This window comes from Xenopus laevis, chromosome 5L (genome assembly GCF_017654675.1).
Source record: "Xenopus laevis strain J_2021 chromosome 5L, Xenopus_laevis_v10.1, whole genome shotgun sequence".
Lineage (NCBI taxonomy): Eukaryota > Metazoa > Chordata > Amphibia > Anura > Pipidae > Xenopus > Xenopus laevis.
The window spans coordinates 165,630,006-165,650,429 of NC_054379.1; the positions used below are offsets into that span (position 1 = coordinate 165,630,006).

General features: G+C 41.0%; 1 protein-coding gene across 1 annotated transcript in view; it reads left to right on the forward strand.

Moving 5' to 3' along the window:
- The window catches only part of LOC495407 (uncharacterized), a gene marked incomplete at its 5' end in the record, with an annotated part of 74,252 nt that overhangs the window by 42,795 nt on the left and 11,033 nt on the right, over positions 1–20,424 (forward strand). Inside the window, 2 exon segments of the mRNA NM_001095065.1 lie at positions 5,871–5,978; positions 6,993–7,069. Of these exon segments, the coding sequence (NP_001088534.1) occupies positions 5,871–5,978; positions 6,993–7,069 (185 nt within the window).

Consider the following 20,424-nt stretch of genomic DNA (forward strand, 5'->3'; position numbering starts at 1 on the left):
TATAGTTTATATAAACAAGCTGCTGTGTAGCCATGGGGGCAGCCATTCAAGCACAGGATACACAGTAGATAACAGATAAGTACTACTATAGTTTATATAAACAAGCGGCTGTGTAGCCATGGGGGCAGCCATTCAAGCACAGGATACACAGTAGATAACAGATAAGTACTACTATAGTTTATATAAACAAGCTGCTGTGTAGCCATGGGGGCTGCCATTCAAGCACAGGATACACAGTAGATAACAGATACGTACTACTATAGTTTATATAAATAAGCTTAGTTCTGAAGAATCCCATTGTATACTACAGAGTGTATCTGTTATCTGCTGTGTATCCTGTGCCTTTTCTTCTTTTTCATCTTTGAATGGCTGCCCCCATGGCTAAATAGCAGCTTGTTTATGTATCTTTATGTATCTTGCTCATGTATACTCTATTATATTATATTCAAGTCTGACTGTCCATAAATATTCCAATATATATATATATATATAGTCCCATTAGTCTGTTATAGTCACAGTTACCCAGTACCTTGTCACAAGGGATACCCCAATATTAAATATAACAGTGTATTGACCAGCTGTGAGTCCCCCCATAATAATTACATATAACAGCATTGCTCATTCTGCTGGACACGCATATTACTGCACATACGTGGCAGAGGCTTTTCCCATTACATGATTGGAACATGCGGGGGTTTCTCAATGCATTCCAAGTGCCTGAGTGTCGCATCCCCTGCATTAAGCAGCAGCGGCTCATTGGGCTGTTATTATATATATATATATATATATATATATATATATATATATATAGATATATATATATTACAGAGAGAAAAAAAATCAGCATTTATATTGAAACCTGATAAAAAAGGGCCATTTGTTTCGCTTCCCTTAGTATTCAATGTCCTTAATATATACTTTACTAAATAATATGAGCAGAATTCCCACTGATTTCATTTATTATTTTTGTATAAATTTGCTGCTCCACCCCACCCCCATTTAATAAATACACAAGGGGTACAAGTGGTTGTTCACCTTTGCGTTAACTGTCAGTTTGATATAGAGAGGGATATTCTGAGATAATTTGCAATTGGTTTTCATTTTTTATTATTTGTGGTTTTTTACTTATTTAGCTTTTTATTCAGCAGCTCTCCAGTTTGTGATTTCAGCCATCTGGTTGCTAGGGTGCAAATTCCCCTAGCAACCATGCATTGATTTGAATAAGAGACTGGAATATGAATATGAGAGGCCTGAATAGAAAGATGAGTAATAAAAAGTAGCAATAACAATACATTTGTAGCCTCACAGAGCATTTGTTTTTTAGATGGGGTCAGTGACCCCCATTTGAAAACTGGAAAGAGTCAGAAGAAAAAGGCAAATAATTAAAAAAATATCAAAAATAAATAATGAGGACCTATTGAAAAGTTGCTTAGAAGGGGCCTATTTATTAAACCTCAATAAAAACGAATTTTAAAAGGAGAATACTCAAAATCTTAGAAATTTATTAGAATCCAAAGCTGCTAAAAATCCGAATACAAAAATACACCAGATAAAAATTTGAGGTCATTTAGATGTCCCTGAAGATGCTTCTTGACGGCGTTTTCGCACAATAATCCAATAAATTCGAGTTGTTGCAGCGATAATTCGATATGTCAACTTTTGGAGCACCAATTCGAAAAAGTCGCACAATTAAAATTGACACACAATTTTGCTGCAACGTTTTTTATCGCACAGATTTTTTTGAGAAGAATTATTGAAATATTGAGGGGATTTGGGTTTGGGAGTTTTTTTTTATTATAGTGAGATTTAGTAAATACCCAGCTAAAAGTGAATTTAAAGATGAACCAGCCCTTTAAAGCTGACACTTTAATAGGTTTTCTGTTTACCATGAGACCTAAAAAGATATCATATCTAAGATAGTACTCACCCCCAACATGTAACCCCCTGGCAGATTGTCAGCTCCATCACCCGCCTCCCAGATGGACCAGCCTCTTAGTTTGGGAGGCTCTGCACTAAACCCCATTTCAAAGCTGGAAAGAATCAGGCAAATAATTTAAAAACTATAAAAAAAGAAAAAATGAAGACCAATTGAAAAGTTGCTCGGAATTAGATATTCTATAAACCACCCTGTAAATCCTTGTCTAGAGGGGGATACTGGGAGTTGCAGTACAACAACAACTGTAAAACCAGAAGTAGGAGAGAAGTTGTACTTAATGTACAGTCATCCTGCTAGTCTGTATGAGTGTTTCGGGTTAATGTATATTTTATGGGATCAGCAACTTTATGAGTAGGTTTCCCAGACCTGAGCGCTGCAGGGATCTCATTTAGATTATAGTCGGGCCGGAACGTCTGCGGGAAGAGAACTCACATTATTCACTGATTGTTACGATTGGGAACTGGCAGCTCTCCTTGCGGTTAAAGGCCGACGCATTTAGCGCTTACGCTATGGTTTTCTGATGGTGAGTAAGTGATAACTGGATATTCCCCAAATCATCTGCTCTGTCTGGGAAAGGGTAAATATGCATCGACATAGATGGGAACTGCCTGTAGGATTTATTAACCTCTTCCTCAGAGAGCTTTTAGTTTCATACATTTCTAATTAATACTGTTAGATTCCGTGTCACCAAAAATGTCTGTTTTTTTAAACTGCTTTTTTTATAAACCATCAAATCAGATTTGTGCAGCCACTGGGACAGAATGCTCTGTTATACAGATAGCTAGAATCTCAGCTGCCATAAAGCAGGACAGGACTGCTGCTTACAATGGGGATCAGATAGGATCTGTGCAGCCACTGGGACAGAATGTTCTGTTATACAGATAGCTAGAATCTCAGCTGCCATAAAGCAGGACAGGACTGCTGCTTACAATGCGGATCAGATAGGATCTGTGCAGCCACTGGGACAGAAAGTTCTGTTATACAGATAGCTAGAATCTCAGCTGCCATAAAGCAGGACAGGACTGCTGCTTACAATGAGGATCAGATAGGATCTGTGCAGCTACTGGGACAGAAAGTTCTGTTATACAGATAGCTAGAATCTCAGCTGCCATAAAGCAGGACAGGACTGCTGCTTACAATGCGGATCAGATAGGATCTGTGCAGCCACTGGGACAGAAAGTTCTGTTATACAGATAGCTAGAATCTCAGCTGCCATAAAGCAGGACAGGACTGCTGCTTACAATGGGGATCAGATAGGATCTGTGCAGCCACTGGGACAGAATGTTCTGTTATACAGATAGCTAGAATCTCAGCTGCCATAAAGCAGGACAGGACTGCTGCTTACAATGAGGATCAGATAGGATCTGTGCAGCTACTGGGACAGAATGTTCTGTTATACAGATAGCTAGAATCTCAGCTGCCATAAAGCAGGACAGGACTGCTGCTTACAATGGGGATCAGATAGGATCTGTGCAGCCACTGGGACAGAATGCTCTGTTATACAGATAGCTAGAATCTCAGCTGCCATAAAGCAGGACAGGACTGCTGCTTACAATGGGGATCAGATAGGGTCTGTGCAGCCACTGGGACAGAATGTTCTGTTATACAGATAGCTAGAATCTCAGCTGCCATAAAGCAGGACAGGACTGCTGCTTACAATGGGGATCAGATAGGATCTGTGCAGCCGATGGGACAGAATGCTCTGCTATACAGATAGCTAGAATCTCAGCTGCCATAAAGCAGGACAGGACTGCTGCTTACAATGGGAATAGGATAGGATCTGTGCTACTGTGATACAATATGAATATAAGGAACAGGCTATAACTTACATGGTAGGGGTACATGTCACTGCCATTGATGTTTTTAATGATTTCTAATAAATGAAGATTTTAAGATTCATCTATCGACATGCTCCACAACCTTTGTTCTGTCTCTACATGGTTAACTACAAAGGCAGTTCAAATAACAGCAGTCTCAGGGTGGCAACTGAAATTGGCACCACTTTTGTCATTGTCAGGCAATAATTTTGTACGCACGTACACTCACAGATATATATATATATATATTTATATATAAAGCAAAAGGAGAAAAGCTGCCTCTATTATCCTTCTGGCTCTCAGGGGAACTGTGACTTATTTAAATCCACTGGAAACTGAAAGGCTCTGACAGGCTGTAGAAATGCAATTACCCAAAACTGAAACTGCTGTCAAACTGCTGTAAGAGACCCCCAGCCCGATAAATCCGAGTACAGAGAGCGCCGACCATGCAAGAGTTTCTTCTTCTCCTTTTATAGTTGCCGAGCTGCTTACTATTACTAATGGTGACTTATATTATACCACTAAATGTATCCGGACCCCTGCCCCCCCAAAATCTCATTCCCAAACCAAGGGGATTAATATGATGTTGCCCCTCCCTTTGCTGCTTTAACTGTCCCTACTCTTCTGGGAAGGTCCCCACTAGATGTTGGAACATTGTGTTGCTGGGAGTTGCTTCCATTCAGCCCTAAGATCATTAGTGAGGCTGGTACTGATATTGGGGATCAGCCCTTGGTTGCAGTTCAGGTTCCATAAGTAGTTTCCTGTCACTTTAAATGAAAAGCACAGCCAACAAGGAGGGTTATATATCTGTATCTCAAGTTCTGTATGGAGCCGTCTGTCTCTGGGCCTCGAGTGATCTGATCATCTGGGTCAGGGCTACAGAAATAAATAAATAAATCATTTTTTCTCCCTGTTGGAAAGTTTGTGTAGCCAGTCATTGTTACCCGAAACAACAGGGATCGGACGTTTGTGTATCATAGCTAATACAATGGGGACCAAATGCAAAATACTCATTGTTAATAGTGTTCTCCGACGTGGGGCTGACATTAATCATTAACAAAACAAAATACTGTCAATGTTATCTTTAAAACTGCTGTCTCATAATAACTGCTGACTCAGCACCTTTAGACCAGGGATATATGTGTTTGCCGGGTTTAAAAATGACATTGAGTGAGGACTGCATTGGCCAAAAAATCAGATCAATCCAATTGGGCCAAGTTTAGATGATATTCCACTAGGGCCTTCTAGGTTACATCCAAGAAGCTGACATCCAGGTCCCACTCACACAACAATTACATGGAGACAGTAGCATATGGTATAGAGATTTAATAGACTGGATATTGTGGAAACAAAGGGCTGATGGGAATCGTTCCAGACTGGTGTCCACTGGGGCCCCTTAGTAGCTGTCGACTCATAGGATGATCTGAAGTTCAGTATGAAGCCCAGTTGTTGGAAGGTTGGAGATGACAGCTGGAATGATGGACAAGTCTTGGCTCATGAATATTTCATGAGTACAATGGGACAGAGGTTTAGATGCAGGTGAGAAATGTATATTCCACGTCAGATGTGAGGCTTCCCAAGCAGACATAATACACTGTGACATCTCGTTATATGTCCATTTTATATATAAACATGTCTAAGGAAAAGTGTTTGGGGAAAGTGCGGAAGGACTAAGTACTTCTCAATCCAAGAAGGGGAAATATATTAGATGATGTCAGTTGCTGATGATTGGATCAGATATTTATAAATGACATGTTGGGGGCCAGAGTGGCCCTGAGGGGCAGATCTACCAATGGGGGCATGTGGCTGTTGGGATGTGAGGGACTGGACTGCTGTTGTGTAAGTGTTTTGTTGTGTATGGCAGAAGTCCCATTACAGACGGATCTCTAGTGACTCCCATGGGGCTTCTCTTTAATTACAGATATGTGGATTCTTCTCTGTTTGCCTATAGATAGTCAAGTGGATGATTTTCCCTTCCTGCCCTGGAAAGCCAAAAACATCACAGCCCTGTGGCCTCTACTTTTGTTGGGCAGGGTGGGAGGTTACAGAGATTAAGACCAAGTACAATCCCCACATTTCCTTGTGATCAGAAACCATCCATCTCTGTCTCTTCCCAGGTCCTCGACAACCTCGACACTCATCTGAACAGCTCGGAATATTTCCGCTTCTACTGGTTTCCGCACACAGAGAATGTCAGCGTCTTTTATCAGGACCCAACAGACAAGGTATTTGTTGGTACAAGATGGGGGGGATAAACACGGAAAGACACAAATTCACTCTGTTCTAAGGATTTATACAGTCAGAGGCCTCTGTTCCCGTTCTGGTATCGAAGGCAGAGGGAAATCCAAAGAGACAGAACCATCTGATCCATCCCCTTCAATATATTGGGGAATAGGAAGTTCCCATCATACCCTTGGGCCAGGGGCATTAATTCAGAGGAAGCAGACCCTGTGGCTGCAGGGGGCCCAAGAGGTAGATGGGGTCCCACAAGGCCCAAATAATGAGCGATTTCAACATATATTGGTAAAACAGGACAATCTCTGGATATGTTGGGGCCCTAAAATTAATTTGCTCTGGGGCCCAGTAACATCTAATTACTAATTAAAATATATATAGAGATACTGTACATAAAGCACAATATTTAAGCGTCTTTCAAGAAAACACGAAGAGGAGATTCTGCATCTCAAGAGCTTACAATCTAGTTTATTCTGATACCATACCTTTAAGGTATAAAAAAAAAAAGTAATGCTACTTTTTAATCTATTTCCTATTTTCCTTGAATTCGAATAAACAAAGGAAACGTCCATGTCATGTCCTCGGGATTAAAGAATTACAGCTGCATAACAGTCCTCTGTTCTCATGTAGTATTTTGAGGTCAAATATTAATATTCTGATAGGGTTCCCAGCACTGAATTATGCACGCCCCTGTTGCTGGATTCGGCAACGCCAAAAACACAAAGCAGCAAGGAATTTTATCAGATTAATGAGAATTGGAATTTTAAATGCCCTTGCTTTACAAATGATCCAAACAAGAGCACAGCTTGGCCTTAAAACACCGAATTAAACGTGACTGCTGTTGCAGCAAAAAAAAAAAAAATCACTGTCAGAAAAACTTGATTTGCTCGTTACTGCCAAATTTCCCTTGCTACTCACATCGCTCCTGTGAATATTGAGCAGAAAACATTTATTAGGGAAGAAAATGACTTCACCTCTTATATATATTTCTCTTTGTGCTACAGCCCCCATCTTCCAAAGCAAACTGGTTTCGGGACACTTTTCTGGGAAATTACCTGCTAGAGTTCCTGCTCTGGATAAGGTAGGCCCTCCCCTGAGGGGTATTACTGTTCTTATGCCTGTTTGAGTTCCTGATTGGATAAGTTCTGCCCTCCCCTGAGGGGTATTACTGTTCTTATGCCTGTTTGAGTTCCTGATTGGATAAGTTCTGCCCTCCCCTGAGGGGTATTGTTATTTCTTGCACCTGATAGAGTTCCTGTGAATAAGATATGCCCTCCCAGAGGAATACAGTTTGTTACTTGTACATACTAGTGTTCCTGCTCTAGATAAAATATACCCTCCCCCGAGGAATACAGTGTATTACTTCTACATACTAGAGTTCTTGCTCTGAATAATATATACCCCACCGAGGGTATACAGTTTGTTACTTGTACATACTAATGTTCCTGCTCTGGATAAAGGATGCCCTCCCCCAGGGGATTACAGTTTTTACTTGTACATACCAGAGTTCCTGCCCCAAGGAATACAGTTTTTTTACTTGTACATACTAGAGATCCTCCCCAAGTAATACAGTTTTTTCTTGTATATACTAGAGTCCCTCCCCCAAGGAATACAGTTTTTTGATTGTCCATACTAGAGTCCCTGCTCTGGATAAGATATGCCCTTCCCCAAAGAATACAGTTTTTGAATTATCCATACTAGATATGCCCTCACCCAGGGAATACAATTTGTTACTTGTACATACTAGAGTTCTTGCTCTGGATAAAGTATGCACTCCCCCGAGGAATACAGTTTTTTACTTGTACATACTAGAGTTCTTGCTCTGGATAAAGTATGCCCTCCCCCGAGGAATACAGCTTTTTACTTGTACATACTAGAGTTCTTTCTCTGGATAAAGTATGCCCTCCCCTGAGGAATACAGTGTTTTACTTGTACATACTAGAGATCCTCCCACAAGCAATACAGGTTTTTCTTGTATATACTAGAGTCCCTCCCTCAAGGAATACAGTTTTTAATTGTTCATACTAGAGTCCCTGCTCTGGATAAGAAATGCCCTTCCCTAAGGAATACAGTTTTTGAATTATCCATACTAGATTTCTTGATCTGGAAAAAGATATGCCATCACCCAGGGAAAACAGTTTGTTACTTATACATACTAGAGTTCTTGCTCTGGATAAAGGGTGCCCTCCCCCAAGAAATACAGATTTTACTTTTACATACCAGAGTTCTTGCCCTAAGGAAAACAGTTTCTTAATTGTACAATCTAATCCCTGCTCTGGATAAGATATGCCCTCCCCCAAGGAATACAGTTTTTTTACTTGTACATACTAGAGATCCTCCCACAAGTAATACAGTTTTTAATTGTACATACTAGAGTCCCTCCCCCAAGGAATACAGTATTTTAATTGTCCATACTAGAGTCCCTGCTCTGAATAAGGTATGTCCTCCTCTGAGAACCAATGCAGCCGACTGTATTGGTTCCCAGGTAGAGTATCCCTATGCAAGTAGTGCAGTTATCCTTTGGTCCCAATCTCAGCAATAACAAACCTTCCCAAATGCCATGTTGTCTGTTCTGCCCCCTCCCATGTTATCAGTATGTTCCCAGTTTGGCACATGTACATTAAAGACACAGAATATGAGTGAGCTGTGGGGCATAACTATGTAAGCAGAGAAATGATGAGCCTCAGAAATGGTTCTTGTCTTGTAATCCTTTCATTTTCTATTTTATTTATGATCAGGGGCGTAACTATAGAGGAAGCAGACCCTGCGGCTGCAGGGGGCCCAGGAGGTATAGGGGCCCCATGAGGCCCTAATTCATATACAATTTCAATAAATATTGGAGAAACAAGTCAACCTCTAAACATTTTGGGGGCCTGAAAAATAATTTGCTGTGGGGCCCAGTAATATCTAGTTACGCCACTGTTTGTGATCCAAATGCCAACATTCTGAAATACGCGAGAGGGTCACAGGGTCCGCTTGTTCCTTAAGGGCCAGTTTTTGTCCAATGTATCACTCAATGCAGTATGAGCCGTTACTTTATCTTTTTTCTATAGTTTTCCTTTAATTAAAAGCGTCCAACATTTACATTTTTATCCGCAGCCATTCTGTGATATTCCTGGAAATCGAAACTGAACCCAAATAGATTTTTAATAATGTTCCTTTCTAAGATGATTTTTGTTCACCTTCAGGACACGGACCTATATTTAAGATATATATACTGATATGCATAATGGTTTGGTTTTTCATTATTCCCGGTATTTAACCTTTTTATGAAGAGCCGTTGGCTGCAGAGGTGAAAAGCGTGCGGTGATTCTATCTCATTCAGCATGTAGACATCAAAGGATAAAATACATACCCCGTTCTTTCATGTTAAGTCAATTTGCACTTCACAAAGGAGTAATTTATCTGTCCCAGAAATAATTACGTGTCACAGACAAACAGTAAAGTGCCGGGAGATTATCAAACGCACATGTTCCCTCTCCTTTACTCCCCAGGGTTGTGTTTGGAAGGAGTTCTGTTGCCATATGTACAAATATACATTTAAAGGATAAATGTTAAGGGCGAACCCCATGAGAATTTATGGAAAAGAAGGACGTCTTTCTTTGTAAGATATAGGAATTACTTGAAATTATTCTAAAACACAAGCAAAACTTTTCCAAAAACTCTGAGATTGCTCTGTGTCCCCAACTCTACAGACATTGTCCAGAGTATCCCTGATGGTGCCCCTCATATTTTAAATATGTCTCTCAAATTGTCCTGATATTATTAATTCTCTAGCATTGCCCCAAATTGTCCAAAGTACCCCAACAATGCCTCATTTTTGTGTATTAGCAGAAGAGCCCAAGCTTGCCATACACTGCTCAGTGTCGATGATATTAAAATTTACCATGAGACTTATGTGGCCTTATTTATATCATGGAATAATATATATGAGAGATCATGGACCTTTTCTATAGATAGAATATATCCATTTCTACCAATTCCTCTTCTTCTTCTGAGAACAAGGTTGGGATTTTATTTAACAGGCAACTGATTTGTTCTCACTATGGAATTTATTCTAATCAACTCTGCTTTGAGGTCTTCAGACACGTATTTGACTCCAACAAAATAATTTTCTACTTCAACAAACAGGTCACAATTGGAAGCCCTTATTAATGCACGAGACATAAACAATATAGAAATAAATGGAGACTTTGTGTATTCCAATGCTTGAGTCGCTTGTGTTGAGGCAACAAAAAGGCTGTTTCAAGCAAGAGAACATTCTCCTGTGTTGTACAGGCTCCTCCAATCAGGCAGGTAGAGCTCATTAATTTTCCACAAAGAGAGACTTGGTGGAGCTATTAATCACTTGCGCCTGCCTCCTACAGCCTGCAGGATTGAGTGCTATCAAGGAAACTCATGGTTAACTCTGTCATCGCTGAAAAACATTGATTTACTAGAGAATGAACAATGGTAGCTTGCTTTATAATTCCATTCAATAATGATATTTGGAATAGACTATTAGGTACCAAATGATGTTATATAGTGTGGTAAGATTGGTAGATATTTTGGGCCTTTACACTTTGGCTGTCCCAGACCTTTAGCTATTGATGCCCCGAGCCCCCACTGGTTTACTTAATCTCCTGGTGTTAAGCAAGCAGACAACTTTTAGAATCTTGAAGTGTTGTGTCTTTTATACTGTTCATCAAAATACAGTAGAAATGTGGTGAGTGTTGTGATGAGCCGGTGGAAACACCCATTAATAGGATTGCTTGTTGAGTCCATTAAGGGCAAGTATGTCTTCACTTCAGTTGCCTGTGGTGAAACTGGCCGGTGGTTGGGATTCTGATGAGCACACTGCCCTGGCTGGGCTTTAAAGTCAAAAGAGTGAGCTTCAGCCTCTAGGGTAGTCTGTATATATAGAAATTATAGGAGCAATTCTGGTGGATTGAAGTAAGAGGTGTATGTAACGATTGGATAGATGGAAAGCTGGATGAGGAAAGAACATTGGAACAATATCTGATCTTATTGGAGAAGTAGGGATCTGCTGACGTGACTGGTTAGACCCTTGGAGGAAAAGCATGGACCAACTTTGATGGCTCAGATGATTTGTGATGGTTTGTTTAATTATTGGTCAGTCAGAGGGACACAAGAAGGATCAGATAAAGAAGTGGAAGGAGAAGGATAATATAAGCAGAGGTTATGGCGCTTGGCAGACAGGGGAATGTGTAGGGAAAGAGACAATAAGGGTTTGTGCAGATAATACCGAGTAAATTGACAGAAAAATTGAGGGGAATATATAATTGGTCTGGATACTGGAGAGAACAAAGAGCAGAAGATAAGAACGATGACTGTAATACCTTTATTCCAATATTTCAGTGTTTGCTGTCTTGTTGAAGGTCCAAGAGAAAAGGAGGCATAATGCAGAACGTAGAAACATCCGTATCTTCTGGGTGCTTCATCAATCATTGCCTTTGACCTCCTTATGGAGTGAATATGGTACCATGTTGTTTATCTTGGCTACAGCCCCGCCTGTCAAAATACATACCAGTCTCCAACCCACCATCTACTGTGGTGACATTCATATGAAAGATGTTTATTGCATTTCACTGAGCAGATAAAGGGGAAGAATACAATTTATATCCCTGTGTAGAACTGCGCATATCACCTGCCTTTTCTGAATTTCACTGCCAATTTCATGTATATTTCATGTATAGTACAATGTCCAACACATGATAGTATAAATACAATGCAAGTGCCAGATATAATCCCTAGAACACATGGCAAATTCAATGCAGCGTCAGTACCATGTATAATACTCTTGGGAATGCATGGCAGGATAAATCCAGAGCCAATTTCATGCATATTACTTGTATCCCATGTGTGGTAGGACATTTATTGATGGTGGTTTGGGGAGGCTCTACATCTATGAGTATTTAAATCCATCAATGAACAGCAGCTCCAACACATATGTTTAAATATACTGAAATAAAGGCTTGGAAAAAAAAGCAAATCATCTCTTAACATTTTCAGATTCAATTTGCTAGAAATTGCCGGCTTAATTCTGCTCAGTGACATTCACATTCCGGCTACTGAAAATAAATATTAACCACCTGAGCAATAATTGCAGACGACTCTTTAGTATTAGCAGAGTTTGTTTCCTTTGTCCTCATACAGAGAGTATGGAGTTTTCTTATTGCTCTCCATATGGTCCATATGATCAAACTATTTAGTTAAAGACAATAATGAATGAGATATACACAGACGTTATATAGTCAAAGCTGCAGTGTGACCAACGGTTGGGTTCTCTAATGGGGAACATGCAAATACATTGGTGAGCAGAGGGTGTGCTAGAACCCTTGAACACCTAAGCTGAAATCCAGATAACCTTACAGGATTGCTGTGAATTGAAAGCCAACAAGCCCAATGGTTGATGGTGTAATGAAAAGGTGGCATATTTGCGGCACAGGCTGCAGAAGAGCTACAGTAATTCTTTACATGTGAGGAAAGCCAAATGCATTGCTGAACCTTCCAATAGAATATTGTCAGGGGCCTTGTGGCTCCGATTGTTGAGTAGTCCGGACCAAGGAGGAAGCATTCGAGTTCATGGTAGCAGGAATAAGCATTGTCAGGAATCAAGCAAAAGTTTAGCGTGCCAACGTCAATGCACCGGTGCTGCAACCCATGTGGTGGCCATGGGTGCCGCCATCTTGGATGCGGCGCCAAAGAGGAAGGGAGCACCATAGGGCACTTCTTGGACAGGCATTACTCCAATCTGTGTTCAACAAGATCTGTCTTACCTGAGATTCCTTTGCATGTCTTCCTCAATGGAAACAAGTAGTCAACCTTAAATTAGCATTGTTGTTGCGTGCCTTACATCATGGGGAACATGCTGCTGTTCCTTTGTGTGCCTTTGCCACATGGGATGCCATTGGTGATCTCTAGATTAGGTACTATACCCTTTTGTGTTTATCATGGGAAACACGTGGATGGCTTAGATCCATACTTTTATGTTCCTCACTGGGAACAAGTTGACTGCTTTAAATTAGATACTTTACCTTTGTGAACCTTGCATTATGGGAATCACTGGCCATATTTAGATTTGCTGCTATCCCTACAGTATATGTGATTTACCACATGGGGAACCATTGACCATCTCTAGATTACCTATTATTCATTTGTGTTCTTAGCTTTATGGCCAAAAGTGTATGATTTTAGATTATCTACCATACCTGTATATGCTCTGCCTCATTGGAAACAAGTGGTCTGCTTTATATCAGCTCCATTTGTCTGCCTTGCCACATATGGAACCAGTGGTGAGCTTTAGATTGGCATATGTTCCCTTGTGTGCCTCCCCTTATGATATACAAGTGGTCACGTCTTGATAAAAATAACATGGATGTGCCTTAATGTAAGGTATGAATCAGATCTTCCGGACAGAATCTAGAGCTTTAACGATTGCCCTATTTTAGAAAGGAGGTGACACATGGCTTGTTACCCTTGTTCTGCATATTTCACAAACTTCAGAAGAAAGGAGAGACAATATTTACTCACTGGAGCTTTAATGCTTTTCCCTCTCGAATGATTAATGTTGCCCTGCTTCCCTCTGGTCCCACAGTTTACCTGTGTAGGAAGCATCAATCAGCTACTGAGTTAGTTCATCCAGGCAGTGGAGGTTGGATCATATTCATGGATAGTTCCTTTCAGCTCCCAAAGTGATGGATAGACAGACGTGTGGGTAGATAATGAACCAAGTTGGGCCAATATATCTCATGCACAGAGTGGGAGAAATTGGCACCCCAAAGACAACGTTTACAGCATGCAAATAAAAACAATATATTTTCAATATTTATTTTATTGAAGTCACTTGATATTCTATGTGACACTTTTTTTTTACAGCCAACTCTATGGAAGTCCGCGGCATATTGAAGCTGTAAATCAGATGTGCTCTGAGCATAATGTTACAGTGCATCTCCTGTCAGCCATTGCACACTTGGTATTAAATTATAATGCCATTCATAACTCTGCAGAACGGATCATTAATGTCACTCTGGCAACCTGTTCTAATGTAATGTGCTGGAGATGCAGGAAACCTCATTTAAATACAGCGTTCCTTGGGTTTTGTAATCCTCTACGAACTCAGTTGTACTCTGTAAAAAAAAAACATTCCAATTAAAATACAATATATCACTGCCAAAAAGTAAAGTGAAACAGTCACTGTTGGAATAATGGGACTTTGTAACAAAAGAGAAAAGAAACCAGAAAATGTGTTTTTGGGAAGAAGCAGCAAGAACACAACAATGACACAATGGAGCTTATAGGGAGCTGGTGATACAATGGAAGTTATGGGTAGTGAGTTATAGGATTTTATGGAAGCTTAATGAGCTTAGCTCTGTGATTGCCAAACCTTTTTACTTCATTTTTCAGGATTCATTGAGGTCTGGCATAGTGCCGAGAGACTGGCAAAATGCTAATGTGGTGCCACTATTCAAAAAGTGATCCCGTTCTCAGCCTCAAAACTATAGGCCAGTTAGTCTGACATCAGTGGTAGGAAAGCTTTTAGAAGGGTTAATAAAGGATAATAATCATAGCAAATCATAATACTATGAGTTTGTGCTAGCGTGGTTTTATGTGTAATATATCGTGCCAGACTAACTTGAGTTCTTTTTATGAGAAGGTTAGTAGAGACCTTGATTCTGGGATGGCAGTGGATGTGATTTACTTAGACTTTGCTAAAGCATTTGATACAGTGTCACACAAAAGGTTACTGGTTAAATTAAGGAATGTCAAAATGTTTCAATGTCCTTAATATATTGATAATGGGTTGAGTGCAGAGGACTCTTGTATTTGTCTAAGTGAATTTTGTGGTCACAGCCTCATTGCACCCCCGCTTGTTTGTAATAGACTACAAAGAGTGGTGGTAAATGGAACATTTTCTAATTGGACCAGTGTTGTTAGTGGAGTACCGCAGGGCTCTGTACTAGGTCCCTTGCTTTTCAACTTGTTTATTAATGACCTGGAGGTGGCCATTGAAAGTACTGTTTCTATTTGTGCAGATGAGACTAAATTGTGCAGAACTATAGGTTCCATGCAGGATGCTGCCACTTTGCACAGTGATTTGTCTAAACTGGAAAACTGGGCAGCAAACTGGAAAATGAGGTTCAATGTTGATAAATGCAGGTTATGCACTTTGGATGGAAGCTATGTGGAGCCAGTTATACAATGGAAGTTATGGGGAGTGAGTGGTAGGATTTTATGGAAGCTATGGGGAGCTGGTGATAAGATGAAAGCTGCGGAGAGCCAGTGATATGATGGAATCCTTGGGGGAACTGGTAATATGATGGAAGCTGCGGGGATCCAGTGATAGGATTGCATAGAATTTATGAAGAACCAATGATAAAATAGAAGTTATCGAGAGCTAGTGATAATATTGAAGGTATGAAGGTTTGGATGAGCACAGCAGTAGATAAGGCAAGCTTGGTTAGTTGGATATCTATTTACATTTAGTCTATAGTGCAGACAGTGTATAGGGCAGCAGGTCAGACAGTAGGAGGCTGAAGTTGTCAAGATATGAGATGAGGAATTACCGTGGGACTTTTTTGCTGTCAAGTGTATTGTGGTTTAATGTCTACGAAACAGAAAAAAAAAACAACTACTGTATATACAACACGGTTGATTTAGGACAACAGAAACATTTTTGTTTTATCTGGCAGAGATAACAGTTGACAGGTTTTTTTTTGCCATAAATTAGATTGAAGTGAATAATGGCTTTACATTACACCCACCATATTTAATCTGAGATTATGTTTATTTTAAATATATAGAAAACCCCGAAGTCATTCTTTATAGTTGGGGTCCCAGTGTCAAGAAGTGAGTGAGAGATAAGCTGTATATGTTCAGTTATTATGTCTTATAATAAATACCTCTCAAGGGGGTATTGAGTTGCAACTTCACAGAACAACTTGGATCCATGAATGATGTTTATTCTGAATTTCAGAGAAGAATAAGGAGTTGATTGAGATTATACTTGTTAATTAGGGAAGAGCAGAAAGAGAGAGATGCTATTTGTCCATGCTAACTGAGGAGCAGAAGGATCAATAACATTTGTTTGTTATTTGTGAAGAAGCAGAAGTAGAAATGCTATTTGATAATTGTGGTGGAGGAGAAGGAGGAATCCTGTATCTCAATGCTATTTGTGGAGGAGCAGGAGCACCAATAGAGTATATTGTGGAGGAGGACAAGGAAGTATGGAATTAGCCCATGACAATTGTGGTGGAGTAAAACCAGGGATAGTATTTGTCCATGATATTTGTAGAGGAGAAGGATGGAGGTTGTCCATGTCAGTTGTGGAGGAATGGGATCAGGGGTGGCATTTGTTTGGGATAATTCTGGAAGAATAGAAGGAAGGAAACCTAGTTGTGAAGGAGAAGGGAAAGAGTAGGTCCAGGCAAATTGTGTAGAAGCAGAAGGAGGATTATAGTTTGTCCATGCTAATAGTGAAGGAGAAATTAAATTTGCTCATGTTAATTGTTGTAGGATTAGAAGGTTGGAGTCAATACTAGTGGTGGAAAAGCAGAAGTAGGGATTTTGCTTGTTCGTTATATTTTGGAGGAGCATAAAGAGGCATGATCATTTCTGCAGGTTATTTAGAACTCATTTCAGACATTTAAGAACTGATGAGTTAAAAACGGGAAACAAAACAAAGTTTCTTTAATAAACCAAAATGATTTTTTGGCACAGAAAGAGACTGTTACAGCAGTGTGTGGCCTCAGGAACCTGTTTAATGATGTATATGGAATGTGCGTCACTCACCACTCGAATCAGTCAGTGGCCAGGGAAATATTTGTGCTGTAATGCAACAGACTTTTATATTAACTTTTATATTAACTTTGGAGTGATGGTATATTGAGAGTTTTGGATGCCCCTGAATTATTGAAAGATAACTGTCATATTCATGTTTTCATAATATCAGGCCATGATCCTTACTAGGAATTGTAACATGATAGGAAGACTCATGTTGGCCCTACACATTCAGAGATTGTCATAAGTAGAATTCTAAGATCTTTATAAATTATATAAATATACTCATAAATGACCTCCCCACCATGCTTTATAAATAAGAAAAAAAGAACTTTCCAAGGAAGGAGGGAGAAGATTGGGCTGGGCACTGAAAGTGTAAGATGTAACACCTAGGGGAAAGAAAGGCAGCGGGACTCTAGAAACAAATCTAGAATATCAAGGCACAGCAGCCCCTTATGTTTGTGGTTTTGGAACCCCCGGAGAATCATGGGGCCCCAAATGGGTGTTGATGAACTTCAGCCTCCCCTAGTGGGCCAATCTGGCAAGTGGTGGACCCTTTTACTTGGTCCAAACTCTACAGAACTGGAGTGTTCAGACTGCGCTTGAGGGAAATCGCGGCCGGCTTGTAAAACAAACATTTATTTGTCTTCTGTGATTCTGCTCAGATCCCCCTGTTAAATTCAATTAACATCCAACATTAAATAGCAGCCTAAATACGCTGAAGCGTCCCATTACAATTAAAGATAACAGCTAATAATTAACGGAGACAGCAGTGCCTTGCGCCTAGCAAATCTCTCTCTCCCAGGGTTTCTCCTTATTCTTTCCAGCGAGAATCCGCTCATTAAATGAACAAATCATCGGCGTCTTCTCCCCGCGGTAATGCAACCGGCTCTTTAAAGGAAGAGAGATGGGATAGAGAGACGTCTCATGAAATATTCCTGCGCTACTCACAAAGCCTTTCTCTATATTTACTTAATAAATTAATTGCACTGTATGGATATTTTAAAGGAATAGAGACCTTTTTGTATATCCTGGCACTAATGGGACTGAAGGCCAGTTAGGGGGAGATTTGGGGTGAGTGTTTATTTGTGACCCGGGTACCAGGGTGACTGTTACCCCAATGTTTCTATATATCTGTAACCTTGTTATGAGCTAAGGGGGCCCAGTCTGAAGGTCAGTTAGGGGGAGATTTGGGGTGAGTGCTTATTTGTACCCTGGGTACCCCTGGAACTATAGCAGGGTGACACCCCAATGTTTCTATATATCTGTAACCTTGTTATGAGCTAAGGGGGCCCAGTCTGAAGGTCAGTTAGGGGGAGATTTGGGGTGAGTGTTTATTTGTACCCTGGGTACCCCTGGAACTATAGCAGGGTGACTGTTACCCCAATGTTTCTATATATCTGTAACCTTGTTATGAGCTAAGGGGGCCCAGTCTGAAGGCCAGTTAGTGGGCAATTTGGGGTGAGTGATTATTTGTGCCCTGGGTACCCCTGGAACTATAGCAGGGTGACTGTTACCCCAATGTTTCTATATATCTGTAACCTTGTTATGAGCTAAGGGGGCCCAGTCTGAAGGCCAGTTAGGGGGAGATTTGGGGTGATTGCTTATTTGTGCCCTGGGTACCCCTGGAACTATAGCAGGGTGACTGTTACCCCAATGTTTCTATATATCTGTAACCTTGTTATGAGCTAAGGGGGCCCAGTCTGAAGGTCAGTTAGGGGGAGATTTGGGGTGAGTGTTTATTTGTACCCTGGGTACCCCTGGAACTATAGCAGGGTGACTGTTACCCCAATGTTTCTTGACTACCTTGCTAATTATAAAATTAAAATCTATTTATTTTGGAACAACCCTCAGTATAATAAATAAAACCGGAGGCAAATGAACTTGGAAAATCCTTATAGTATGCATAACCCTGAGCCTTGACTCTTTAATGAGTTTTATAAGGGAAATTGTGTAATTGATAAATAAATGATCGCAGGGTCTACAAACACAGATTATTATCTAATTTTGTACTTGATGCCGCTGTTCTGCCTGGAGAGATATAATAAATTAGCAGCTCAAGGACAACAACAGATTTAATCAAACCATATTTAACATCACCAATATGACATCTGGTTGCCAGGGTCTTGTTGAGCCTCCGCTTTATGATATTTAGCTGATTTGCCCGATATACGGTACATCCTGAGAATTTCTATGAGCAGATTTAGACGAGAGTAAATTAGATTAAGGGCATGTATGTTATGAAAACCATATGTTTATTAAAGGGGATGTTTGCGTTAGAACATATTTACCCCTTTGCATCACTTATTGGTGAGTCCAAAATGTTCCCACTGTGACACCATAGCAGTCAGCAACTGATCTTGGTTTGTACAGAAACACAAGGTGCCCTGATGCCGCTTTTTGGCTTCTCTCAGGAGGACCACAGGCTAAACGGGGCTCCTTACATCCAGGATCCTCACTTGCTCCACATACAATGACATTTGGCACCAGTGATTCTTAAAGAATTTAATTTCATTATAACCGTGTCCAGGACATGAGTGCATTGAGTCTTGAGGCACCCCTGATCATTTTTATGGGGACGTTTCACCATCTCTACAACCAGGCTTCCACCACCACTAATCATCGGACCCCATATTACTAAGTTATTATTATTTCTCACCTGGGCTGCAAGGTCCTGCCAACAAAGTTGGTCGAGGCACACACTCCCCTGATACACCCCAGTTATGCCCCATTATGTCAAAACCCCCTCCACAATCTATCCAACTATGTCCACTTGCCTCCTTTGTTACCCACAAATAACGCTTTTGTGTTTGTTGGGGCCCCCTCTGCTACCCTTTGACTTAAATACCCCTGTAACCTAAGGATGGTGGCTCTGGTCACTGGTAATCACCATGGCAGGAATGGAACTAGGGGTCGGCAGAGTAGGCAGGTGCTTAGGGCGTAACTTTCCTACAAGTTTGTCTGCAGTGGCGGAACTACCGGGGGAGCAGGGGGTGCGAGCGGGCCAGGGCCCGCACCCCCCTCAGGGCCCCCCGGCAGTCTGTTCGCCATTGAAAACTCGGCCAAATGCGGCCGTACGGAGGGGGGCGGGACCCAGCTGCGCGTCACGCACCAGGGCCCGCCCCCCTCAATGAACGCTACTGTTTATCTGCACCCTCTCTGCATTGAACACTTGGTATAGGGGAGTGTCACCAAACAGTGGGAATGGGGATGAAGGGTCCAATCTAGCAGCTTGTTGTTAGGGGAAAAGGGAATCAGGTCTAGACTCTTGTTGTTGTTGGGGGGGAAGTGGTCTTAGGTCTAGTTGCTGGTTGTGGGAAAGGAGGATCAGGGTTCTGATGTCTGGTTGCAGCGGGAGACGAGCGATCTGATCTAGAGGTTGGTTTCTGGGAAGGGGGGATTGAGTGTGGTGGCTGGTTGCAGTGGGAAGGGTCGATCAGTTTTGGTGGCTTGTTGTGAGAGAAAGGGAGATCAGGTCTGGCAGTGGATGGTGGATTGGGGGGCAGCAGGGATTGAGTTGGCCTCCAGAATCTGTCAGCCCGGCTCTGCACCAAGGTACCAATCCCACAACCAATTTTCCTTGAGGCTTTGAGCTCATCAACCCTCCGTATTGTGTGATTCTACTTACTGCAGAACTCTAGCCCAATCCCTGACATA